The sequence below is a fragment of the Balaenoptera acutorostrata genome, chromosome 3, assembly GCF_949987535.1.
Source record: "Balaenoptera acutorostrata chromosome 3, mBalAcu1.1, whole genome shotgun sequence".
In the NCBI taxonomy this organism is placed as follows: domain Eukaryota; kingdom Metazoa; phylum Chordata; class Mammalia; order Artiodactyla; family Balaenopteridae; genus Balaenoptera; species Balaenoptera acutorostrata.
In genome coordinates this window covers 126,080,866-126,093,293 of record NC_080066.1, presented here as the reverse complement: position 1 = coordinate 126,093,293, position 12,428 = coordinate 126,080,866, and the positions used below count along the sequence as shown (strand labels likewise).

Below are 12,428 nucleotides of genomic sequence, written 5' to 3'. Positions count from 1 at the left end.
AAAGCAGGGAAGTCTTGCTGCTTGTGACAACATGAATAGATCTTGAGGGCATTATGCTAAGTGAAATAAGTCAGAGAAAGACAAATACTGTATGATCTCACTTAAATCTAAAAAAACAAACTCATAGATACAGAGAACAGATTGGTGGTTGCCAGAGGCAGGGGTTAAAGGGTGGGCAAAATGGGTGAGGAGAGTCAAAAGATAAAAATTTCCAGTTGTAAGATAAATGAGTTCTGGAGATGTAAAGTACAGTATGGTGACAATAGTGTAGACTTGAAAGTTGCTAAGAGAGTAGGTCTTAAAATTACTCAGCAAAAGAAAAAGAAATTGTAACTATGTGAGGTGATGGATGTTAACTAAATTTATTATTGTGGTAATCATTTCACAATATATTTACACATTAAATCATTATGCTGTATACCTTAAACTAATACAATGTTATATTTCAATTGTATCTCAATAAAATTGGGGAAAAAAAAGAATGAATGAACATAGTTCATGGCAACATTATCAATTATACAATATATAGACTATTCAAAGCAAATATTACAGTAATGTATTGTGGGGATTATAGTATGTAGAAGTTAAATGCATGACAAAAATAGCATAAAAGATGAAAGGGGAGGAATGAAAGTATACTGTTGTAAAGTTCTTACATTATATCTATAGTAGTCTAATATTATTTGAAAGTAGACTATGAGAAGATAAAAATGTGTATTATAAAATATGTATATTACAAAGCCTAGATCAACCACTTAAAAAGAAAAAGAAATAAGGAGATAAATGGAATATAAAAACAAAACACATACACATACCCCTCAATCAATTCAAAAGAAGGCAGGAAAAGAGGAAAAATGAAGCAGAAAATATAGGACAGAATGAAAAATAATATTAAGATGATAGGTCTAAACCCAACCATATGAACAATAACATCAAATATAAATGGTCAAACACCCCAATTAAAAGGCAGAGATTGTTAGATTGGATAAAAAAGCAATACCTAATCATATACGATCTACAAAAAAATACTTTAAAAAAGATATACTAGGAAATGGAAGTGAAAACCATAAAAGAAAAAGAAAAAAAAGAAAATTTATTCTGGAACTTGATAACTGGGGATTTATAGTCAAGATTGAGAGGGTCAGTGGATGGAAGATTACTAAGAGTAGACATCAAGAGTAGGGGGTTTCTTGCTAAGCTGGTCTAACAAGATTTTTGCTGAAGACAAGCCAGATAGTTACATATCAAAGGTGGAGGATGAGGAACCTGCTCAGATATCAAGGGTGATCAGGTATGAAGGGGTAGGAAGGAAATGACTTAGCAGGATTCTTAACTAAGACTAGCTTAGGCAGGCCAAAGACATGGCCCGAGGATGAGGTCTGGTGTAAAAGAGGGCTCAGAGGAGGCTGTCTAAAGTTTGTCAAAGAGAGAATCTTTGTCAAATAAGAAACCAGTTTACACCTACTTGGAAAAGAACAAGTATTGATGAGGGTGTGGTGAAATTGGAACCCTCTTACTATTGCTGGTGGGACTGTAAAATGGATCCACTTTGGAAAACAGTCTGACAGTTCTTCAAAAGTTTAAACACAGTTATCATACTACCCAGCAATTCCACTCCTTATACCCAAGAGAATTGCAAACATGTCCACAACAAAACCCAAATATCCATCAACTAATGAATGGATAAACAAAATGTGGTGTATCCATACGATGGAATATTATTTAGTTGTAAAAACGAATGAGGTACCGATATATGCTACAACTTGGATGAAGCTTAAAAACATAATGCCAAGTCTAAGAAATCAGTCACAAAAGACCACATATCATATGATTCCATCTGTATGAAATGCCCAGAATATGCAAATCCATAGAAACAGAAAGCATATTGCCTAGGGCTTGGAATGGGAGGGTTGTAGGGAAATGATAGTGACTATTAATGAGCATGGGATTTCTTTTAGAGGTGATGAAAATGTTCTAAAATTGACTGTAATGATGGCTGCACAACTCAGTGAATATACAAAAAACATTAAATTGTATACTTTAAATAGGTGAATTATGTGTTATATGAATTACATCTCCACAACACTGTTATTAAAAAAAAAAAGACATATTATGTAAACCATTACAATAAAATGGTTAATACTAGACAGAGTAGACTTCAGGAAAAAGAATATTATCAGAGATAAAGTGAGAGACTTCATAAGGATAAAAAGGTCATTTCACCAAAAAGTCACAACTATCCTAAATACCTGAACATAAATAAGCACATTGCATCAAAATACATAAAGCAAAAAATGACAGAACTTAAAGTATAAATAAAAAAATCCACTACAGTTGGAGATATTAATACTCCTATCTTAGCAATTAATAGAACAAGTAGACAGAAAATCAGTTAGGGTATAGAAGACTTGAACAACAGCTATAGAAGGCCATACCCCATGCAGAGAAAACCCAGCACAGAGGAACTGAGGCCTTGGACATGGAGGTGAAGATGCCATGAGAGAAGAAGGGAGCTAAAGTGCAGTGAGAAAAGTGACCAACTGAAGAAAAGCAGGACTCTAGGAGGCAAGAAATGGGGTAAAAAGGGCCCGCAGACTAATGAAGTCAATCAGACTGAGAAGGGTATTGAGGAGGAGAAAAGAGCTGAGGTGGCAGGTGAAATGAGGCCCTCATTGGTAAGGTACTGGAAGTAGGCCCTATTTACTGCATGAAGAAGTCAGCGATTTCCTCTAGAGTCCTCATAAATTAAATAATAATTCATTCTAAAATAATTAAAAGAAACATAAATACACATCTTCTCTCACATTTTGTTTTGAGACTTTCGCCCCACAGTGGTTTGGTCCTTCCAAGCTATAGAATAAAGTGGCATACACAGTCTCTGCTCTGGAAGCAACCTAGTTCCTATAGTATTTTATTTCCTCTAAAGAACTCTTTTAACATTTCTTGCAAAGCAAGTCTAATGGAAACAAATTCCCTCATTTTTTGTCTAAGCAATCCTTTGTTTCTCCCACACTTTTTTTTTCTTCCAATTTTATTGAGATATAATTGATATACAGCACTGTGTAAGTTTAAGGTATACAGCATAATGATATGATTTGCATATCTCATGAAGTGATTATCACAATAAGTTTAGTTGCACCTAAAGAAACAGAAAAAAAATGTTTTTAATAAATAACTTTTTTCCTTGTGATGAGAACTCTTAGGACTTACTTTCATATATAACATACAGCCGCATTAATTATATTTATCATGTTGTACATTACATATCCCTCTGTGAAGTATACTTTGAAAAACAAAGGTCCAAAAGTCCATGGATTTTTATTTTTTGTAAAATTTATTATCCAAAGATACACAAATACAGAAAATATGAAAGATACCTATGTATCTACTCATATAATTTTTAAAGTAATGTTTAAAATATATTTTAAAACATACCAAAGAGGGGCTTCCCTGGTGGCGCAGCGGTTGAGAGCCTGCCTGCCAATGCAGGGAACACGGGTTCGAGCCCTGGTCTGGGAAGATCCCACATGCCGCGGAGCCACTAGGCCCGTGAGCCACAACTACTGAGCCTGCATATCTGGAGCCTGTGCTCCCAACAAGAGAGGACACGATAGTGAGAGGCCTGCGCACCACGATGAAGAGTGGCCCCCGCTTGCTGCAACTAGAGAAAGCCCTTGCACAGAAACGGAGACCCAACACAGCCAAAAATAAATATAAATATAAATAAATAAATTAAAAAAAAGAACATACCAAAGAGATCATAATAATTCTGAAAGATTTTTAGAAGTTATATAATCAATCTATTAAATATAGCTAAATGGCTTAAACAGGTTATGCAATTACATATGCAATTATATTTATAAAAATTTTAAGAGTAGCTTTTTTTCCTGGTTGGTGATATTATAGGTGATTGGTTAAATTCTTTTTTTTTTTTTTTTTTTAATTTTAAATTTTTATTAGAGTATAGTTGATTTACAATGTTGCATTAATTTCTGCTGTATAGAAAAGTTTATCAGTTATACATATACACATATCCACTCTTTTCACTTACTTTTTTTTTCTCTTATTTTTATTTTTATTTTTTTTAATTTTATTTTTTATACAGCAGGTTCTTTTTGGTTATCTATTTTATACATATTACTGTATATATGTCAATCCCAATCTCCCAACTCACCCCACCACCACCCTCCCCAGTTAAGTTCTTTTAATGTTTGTATTTTCTCAAGTTTTTCTCCCCCTTAACCATAATTATGTATTACTTTTATAATCAAGGGGGGAAAGTAAAGCCTATAAATTGAAAAAATTAATTAGAGTTGTCCAACACTGGCCGACTACTGACAAGTTCAATAATACTAAAGTTTTACTAATGTTTAGTTCATGTAAAAGCAAGTTGCTGTGAATATACAATTACCTTATTAAATCTAATTACCTCACACTTTCTAAGTCCTTACCAACTTACCAACTTTTAAAACTCCATTAAATTTTGACAAATACCCCTGGGATAGTTCATGAAAACATTCAAATAGACTATCATCACTATTAGGGAGTAATTTCTGCAATAATGTGGACTAGCAAATGATTCTACCTTTCAGCTGAATTGAAAGCATCTCTAGAAACAGATGATGATCTTGTATTTCCAACACTGCCAGTATGAGATCGTCTTCCTTTTGCTGAAGGAGTATCTAGTGGTATCTCTCCCAAACCCTATAAGAAAGGCAGTGTAATAAAAGTCTTAAAACTTGTAAAGTGAAAGAATGTGTACAATGGAATTTTCATAGCAGTCATTGTTGATCTCTTATGGTTGAAAGCATTTTAATAATCTGCTATACTTGTGCTTTAAAGGGTTTCAGATATATAAACTATCTTGTAATTAGTAGTAAATTAACAAAATATGTACCCAACTACTAGGAAATGATATTGGCTTGGTAAAACTGTTTAAATGAAAAACTTAACATCTATGTTTTGTAAATACTCTTCTTCAAGCTTAAAATCTATACAGAAAATATGAACACATTATATAAACAATGAATTCCTATGCAACACTAGTATGAAAATAAACATTTTGAAAGAACTATTTAAAACCTCTTTTTTTTCCTGATACTTGTACTTGAAATAACTCACAGATATAATCTGCCTCATTTTAGCAAGATAATCTTTTTGCATGGTTATTTTGATAAATTCTATATGAATTAAGGTGAAATCTTTAATATCAATAGGAAGAAAAAAATGCTCTAAAATGTTTACCACAATACATATTTGAAGTAGTATCGCTTCATAAATGAATCCTTTGCCTAAGCTTATCAGAGAGGAATAACATAAATTACCACAGAAAAATTCTACATTATTAAATTAAGCACATTTTTGCAAAAAATAATACGTAAACAGATTACTTTTTTATAAGACACTTTTCACATTTCATGTCACTTGATATTCCCTCAGTCACTCATTTTACAGACATTTTTGAATCCCCATTATCTGTCATGATATATAAGACATGGGGCTTCCACTCAAGGATCTCCTTATCAACACTCCACAGTGTAGTAGGAGCTCTAACGGTGGAACGTACAAGGTAAATAAAGTAGGAATCAACTGTAATAAACATCACTATCCTCATTTTATAAAAATAAAAATTCTGGGTTAAAGAAATGAAGTGATGTGTCTAAGATTATATAGTTGCTAATTCTGAGTTGTGATTCAAACCTGTCTTGTAATTCCAATAAACCACACTACATTCTACCAAATATCAAGCTTCTGTTCAATAAACATCTACTGACACTATGAATGTCTACTCAGTACTGCAGTTGTTGAAATGCTACTATTGGTTAACAGAAATAATCAAAGAAGTAGTTATTTCTATCTTTTACCTTCCTCAGCAAATGAACTTTGTTTTTAAAGTTTATAAAATAAACTTCTTCTACATACCTTTTGCCGTAAGCTTTTAACAGATTCCTTAATATATGGCAAATCTTTAGATGGGACATACTTTTCAAGCATTTTATCAAAGTTAGGATGACACATCATGAGGAAAAGCATCTTTCGGCCATAATACCTATGGATATTTAAGAAATATGTAAATAATTCTATAAATCTTAACAAGCTCAGTTTCTGTCCTTAGATACAATTTTTTTTTCTAATAGAAAAAACCTATCAACATCAAGATTATCATCTCTATTTTAAATAAGCCATTGAAATGTAGTTACACTAACTGGATTAGAGAGTACAGTATTCTCTTGCCACCCATCTTTAAAAAAACATGGCTTCAAATCTTTTAGCTATGTGTCAGATCAGAGCCAAAAGCTCTGACTCTATTTTTCAGGCACCCGAGGGTCCATATCAAGGCTGGCATTTGGCAGAACTGTGAATTAAGAGAAGTGTGTCTTTGTCCTGAGCTCCTTGCCCGGTGACCTTTTGCTGTTCACCTGCTGGCCAGATGTTCTGGCCTGAGACAAACTTCCAAAGGTTCTGTATTTCTGACCCTCTCTCTTTTCCTTTTCCTGCCAAAACTTACCTGGGTTTCAATTCTTCAAAAACCTATTCTTTGCTACTTAAAATACAACCAAAGTTAGTTGGTAAATCGTGGCTGATATATTAATGAATGTCTAATGTTCTCCAAACTAGGTTTTTTATGCTATATGAATTTTAAAATAATTCTTTTAGGATAATACCTTAAGCCAAGATATCATTCTAATGGTAAATGATATGGTGGAAGTGCATACTGGAGGTATTTTTGGATGGGGTGGTCAGTATAGTACCTCATAATAAAAATACATTATTATTCTTCAAGGAGGCTTGGCCCTAAAATAATTACAGTTATACTTTTACCTACAACTTGGAATTATGACACTAGAAGAACCAGGGAAGGCAAGGCTTTTGTGGGGGAGATGAATAGGATGATCTCAGCATCATTTATATCAACCAGACTCCTTCAAATGTAATGAAATTACAGAAAGGGAGGTAATAACAGAGAATAAAAATTACTTTTCTTGCCCCACAACCAGAATAAGGTCAACACCTGGATAAGTAGCTCCTAATCAGTTATAGTTTCAAAGGTGACTCTAAAGTTTATCCCAGAATATTAAGGACTGTAGGTCTATCATAGGCCTTAATGATATGGGAATGGCTAAAGCAAACAAGTAAACATGCAAAAGGGACACAAAGTGTAAGAAATACTAAAACTGGAAAGTTGTAATAATTTTGTAATTTTAAAATTTCAAATAAGAATCTAAGAAATGACAAAATGGATTAGAAAAATTACTATGCCATTAAAGAAATGTTAAGATGTACACAAAACAACTATTGTAAATTTTATTTTGTTCCTAACTAGTCTATTATGATCCAGCCCTCCTAAGTTGTTTTGAACTTTACTGTAGTATGCAGAACTTCTAAAATGGTTCCCCCAAAGATGTCCTGCTCTAATTCCTAAAATTTATGAATATGATGAGATATAACTTCCAGGATTATGTTATATGGTACAGTTGACTTTTAAGATAGGGGGATTATCTGGGTGAACCTAATCTAATCACATGAACCCTTAAATGCAGAGAACTTTCTGTGGCTGGTAGAAGAAAAAGAAGTCAAAGAGATTCCAAGCATGAGAGGGATTCAACTTGCTGCTGCTGGCTTGAAGGTGGAGTGGGTTGAGTGGGTTGTGTGAGAAGGAATTCAGGTGGCCTTAAGGGAGCTGAGAGAGGACCCTGGCTGACAGCCAGCAAGGAAACAGGGACCTCAGTCCTATAATCACAAGAAACTGAATTTGGTCAAAAACCTGAATGAGTTTGTAAGCAGATTCGTCTATAGAGCCTCTAGATAAGAGCCCAGCAGTGTTATTACCTTGATTTCAGCCTTGTGAAACCCTAAGCAGAGACCCCAGTTGAGCATGCCAGACTTCTAACCTAAGAACGGTAAGCTAAAAAAATCTGTGTTTTTAAAAAATCTGTGTTTTTAGAAATCTAAAATCACTATGTTTGTGGTTATTTGCTATGCAGCAACAGAAAATGAATATATTTACTTTCTATGTTAGCTTTTGGCATAATGGCTTCCACAAGATTAACTGTAGTTACCTAAAGTACTGAATATCTTTGCCTTAAAATGTTAAAAGTTTGATATCCTTCTTTACTTTTTAGTCTCCATGAAGTCAGGATCCTACCTTCTTCCTTTAATCTATGTTCATATATAACTGCCATAATTTTTAGATTTTGTATGGGACATTATAAATATCTGGTCCAACCTTACTAATTTGATAGACAAGGAAACAGAGGCTAACAGAGGTTAAGTAACTTGCTTAGGGCAGACAGTGACTGGAGCTAGGAGTTGAACCTAGGCTTCTGACTACTTCCAAACCTCTGTCAGCACTACAGCTAGAGTACCATCCACATCTTAATTATTTTGTTATCTTTCTCTGACTGTGCTTAACCTTCATAAAACTGTTCTTCAAGTACAGACAGCAATCAGAAATTCATGGAATTTTCTAAGTGAACGTATCTCATGTTATCCATTTTGCTTCCTGTATTTTTCCTTGATTTTACCTGGCTACTTGGAAAATATATCATTTTCCCCTAAATGCATTACCTTACATTTGCCCACAGTGAAGTTCTTCAGCCACTTTTCTGCCCACTCATACAGTCTTGTGCCGTTTTCATGCAGATCATCCCTGTGACATGGCATCTCACTACCCAGAAGTATGTAGTGTCATCTGTAAATTTGGAGAATTCACTGTGCACTCCCTCAAGACCATTTACAAATTGGTTAAATACGATCATCCCCCAGCACTAATCCCTGGGGAATCCCACTTTTCCATTTGGAAAAATGTTCATTCTTCTTTAGCCTTTGTTTCTACATTTAAGCCCTTATAGTAAGAGATGCAGCAAATACTATTAGCAGCTACTCACCTGGTTTCTGGTGAGCTGTCCTGAGCAAATTTAGCAGCAGCTGGTAATATACGGTCAGCCATATCCTTTGTTCCAGATAAAATACGTTCTGGTTCCATAAATTTTACTACGTCTGATAAGTGCTGGGCTGCACATCTTCTTACCGCAATGTGTAAATGGCTACAGGGAAATGTGGTCAATTAAAATAGAGTTGATGTATAAACAATTTTTCAAAGATATACCTTAAAAGTCAGATGATTACTCCTAAGCCTCAGCAATCATCCTTGCAGGCTAAAATGACAAATTATTTGCATTAGCTATCCCCTCCAAGAAGTTAAAAACAAAACTCATAATCACTGACATTTATTTAGCTCCAGATGTATGAATGTAAGTAACTTTAGAATAACAATATTATTATCCTCTGTATGCTTAGTACCTAATATGATTTTTATCACATAGGAATTATTTAATACATGTTTTTTGACTGAAATAACATTGAAATTTGCTTGTTTTTTTTCTATACCCCAGATTACAAGCAACTGTATTTTTAGTTTAAGGACATGTCCAGATTATTTTGAACATTACCTTTGTCCTCCGTTGATAAGAGAAACAACCGCACGTGCAGGGGTTACATTAGTGATCATAGCTCTCAATGCCTTGTCAACATCTTCTCTTATAAATGTATTTGATTCTCCTGATTTATGCAACAAAACTTTTACTGTATTATCTAGTTCTTGATCCATGCTCTTTTTCAGGTAAGTGAAAAGATCACTTAAACAAACCACAGCAGCACGAGAAACTCCAGAGCGTAAATTTTTCACCTAAAAAAAATTTCCAAAATGTACATTTTGCTGAAATTCTGAAAGAAAATCAGTAATAATGACTTTGAAACCAAATTTACTATCAAAGTAATGTGCTTTAAATATGTATTATATTATTTCCTAAAAAAAAAAATCAACATTTTATAAATTTTTTCAAATGTGGCAAAGTAAGGCATGAGTTACTTTACATACAAGCCTACTGATTTCATTTAGTACAGCTTTTCTTTTTTAAGGTCAAATAAATATGGCGTATTTATACTTTGTTATTCAAACAATCCTTAACTCAGCTGAAAAATAGGATTACCTCTTGAACTACTGCAAAACTTGTTTCATGCAACTTTGTGTTCAATATTTCAGAATGAAAAGCAGCTAAGCATCTAATAAAGTTCAGTCCCTCAATTTTCTTCTCCCTATGGGAAAAAGAAAGAAACAACAAAATCATGCATTAAATGGGGCTCAACTGGAACAGGATCTCAGATTTCTTCTTTTGTGTGTATGGAATACTGCCAACGAGGAGACTCTGAGTATTTTCCCTTATCATGTAGGAAGCTCAAATAAAAAGATATGGAAAGTTTTGTTCACTCCTATAGTTCTCTTTCATGATTCAGAACACCTTTTAAGAGCCAAAACCACTATTGACAGTCAAACTAAGTTCATGCTTTGTAAATAAAAAGGAACTTTTCTCCACCAGTAAGAATGTCATTCTTTTTAGAGAACAGAAGGGAAAGGAATGGCAAATAAAATGTGAGGGAATCAGTAAAACAAAAATGGAAGGAGATTAAGTAACTACGTATTACTTTGTTCGTGAGTGCAGAAAACCATCAACAGATGTTTCTGGAACTTGTATTTCTTTTTCATTATCTTACCTAATGAGCCAGATGAAGGGTAGGTGAATACTAACAACAAGAGGGTAGATTCAAGTGGGATTGGGATATAACATTTTAAACTTGATGGTTTCCATCTTATATGTTTGAAAAATGTAAGCTGAGTTTCCTTAGTTGGTAATATTGATGGTGGTTATTTTTCTAAGCATTTAAATCCCCTGAATAAGTTATGGAAAATAGGGAGAAAAGACCTAAGATTCCAAGGTGGCAAGAGTAAACCTATTTCATAGCTGTCTGGTTCAATATTTTCATTTTTTGGTTAAGCATAAAACTGTTACAGTTACCGTTCAGATGCATAAACAACCAGATTCTGTACACAAAGTAAATAACAGAAATTGGAGTTAAGAGAGAGGAAAGCAGAAAAAGAAATTAAGAAATAGTGGCTGAAATTTTTTGATCAAAGCTATAAATTCTCAGATCCAAGAACAAATCCTAAAAAGGATAACCATAATAAACACAAAATGGAACATCATTATCAAATTACTAAAAAGAGTGTTGAAGGGAATATTCTTAAAAGCAGCCATAGAAAAAAGGGCAAATTACATGCAGGAGAACAAAGATAACAATGATAAAAGACTTTAGCTCAGAAATATGCAAGCCAGAAACCCACTGAACAAAATTTAAGTGCTAAAAAGAAACCGGCAAAAAATCAACTTAATTTAAGGAGGAATATACAAATCTTAATCTATAGTTGGAGATTGCAAAAGCTCAGTAACTGATGGAACAAATAAACAGGAAATCAGTAAGGATACAGAAAACTTTAACACTATCAACCACTACCAACCAACTTGATCTTCTTAACCTTTATAGAACACTACAAACAACTTCAGAATGCAGATTCTTTTCAAGTTCATGTGAAACATGCATCTGCATGGTTTTGACATCAGGGTATACTGGTTTCAAAGAATGAGATGGGAAGTATACCAGCCTCTTCAATGTTCTAGAAGTTTGTATAGAACTGATTTCTTTCCTAAATGTTTGGTATAATTCACTAGTGAAACCATCCAAGCATGGAGTTTTCTTTGTGGGAAAGAAACTCAAATTAAATTTCCTCAATAGATATTGGGTTATATAGATTATCTACTTCTTTTTGAGTGAGTTTTGGTAGATTCTGCCTTTCAAGGAATCTGTGCATTTCACTAAGTTGCCCAATTTATGGGCATAAAGCTGTTTATCATATTCCTTTATTATTTGTTTAATAGCTGTATGATCAGTAGTGACGTTCCTTCTCTCATTCCTGATGTAGCAATCTGTTTCTTCTCTTTTTTCTTCATCAGTCTGACTAGAGGTTTATCAATTTTATTTATCTTCTCCAAGAGCCTGCTTTTGCTTTCATTTATATCCTCTATTGTTTGTTTTCTATTTCATTGATTTCCATTATGTTGTTTATTATTTTCTTTTTTTTTGCTTATTTTGGGCTTCATTTGTTCTTCTGTTTCAGTTTAAGATGAAAGCTGAGGTCACTGATATAATGTTTCATTCTTAATTTCATTAAATTCAAAATGCTTTCTAATTTCCCTTATGATTTCTTCTTACAGCCATTGGTGATTTATAAGTATGTTCCTTAGTTTCCAAATATTTAGAGATTTTACAGGTATGTGTTCCTAACTTCTAATTTAATTCCACTGTGGTCAGAGAACAAAATTTGTATAATCTGAAACCTTTTAAATTACTTGTTTTATGTTCCAGAATATGGTCTTTCTTGGTAAATGTTCCTTGCAGACTTGAAAAGAATGTGAATTCTGTTGTTTTAGGTGGAGTGTTCTATAAATGTCAATCAGGTCAAGTTGAAAGTCTTCTATATCCTTACTAATTTTCTTTCTACTAGTTTTATCAATTAATGAGAGGACTGTTTG

The 12,428-nt window shown here is 33.4% G+C and overlaps 1 protein-coding gene across 2 annotated transcripts in view; it reads right to left on the bottom strand.

The window, feature by feature from the left end:
* The window catches only part of TOGARAM1 (TOG array regulator of axonemal microtubules 1), a 79,424-nt gene that overhangs the window by 10,146 nt on the left and 56,850 nt on the right, over positions 1 to 12,428 (bottom strand). Inside the window, exons 13-17 of one of the 2 annotated variants that reach the window (XM_057542379.1) lie at positions 9,993 to 10,098; positions 9,453 to 9,688; positions 8,889 to 9,047; positions 5,923 to 6,049; positions 4,586 to 4,704 (exon numbers count right to left, since the gene is read on the bottom strand). In XM_057542379.1, coding sequence (XP_057398362.1) covers positions 4,586 to 4,704; positions 5,923 to 6,049; positions 8,889 to 9,047; positions 9,453 to 9,688; positions 9,993 to 10,098 — 747 coding nt within the window. Of the gene's footprint in view, positions 1 to 4,585; positions 4,705 to 5,922; positions 6,050 to 8,575; positions 8,693 to 8,888; positions 9,048 to 9,452; positions 9,689 to 9,992; positions 10,099 to 12,428 lie in introns of those variants that run through there. The other variant, XM_057542380.1, reaches the window with a different exon arrangement.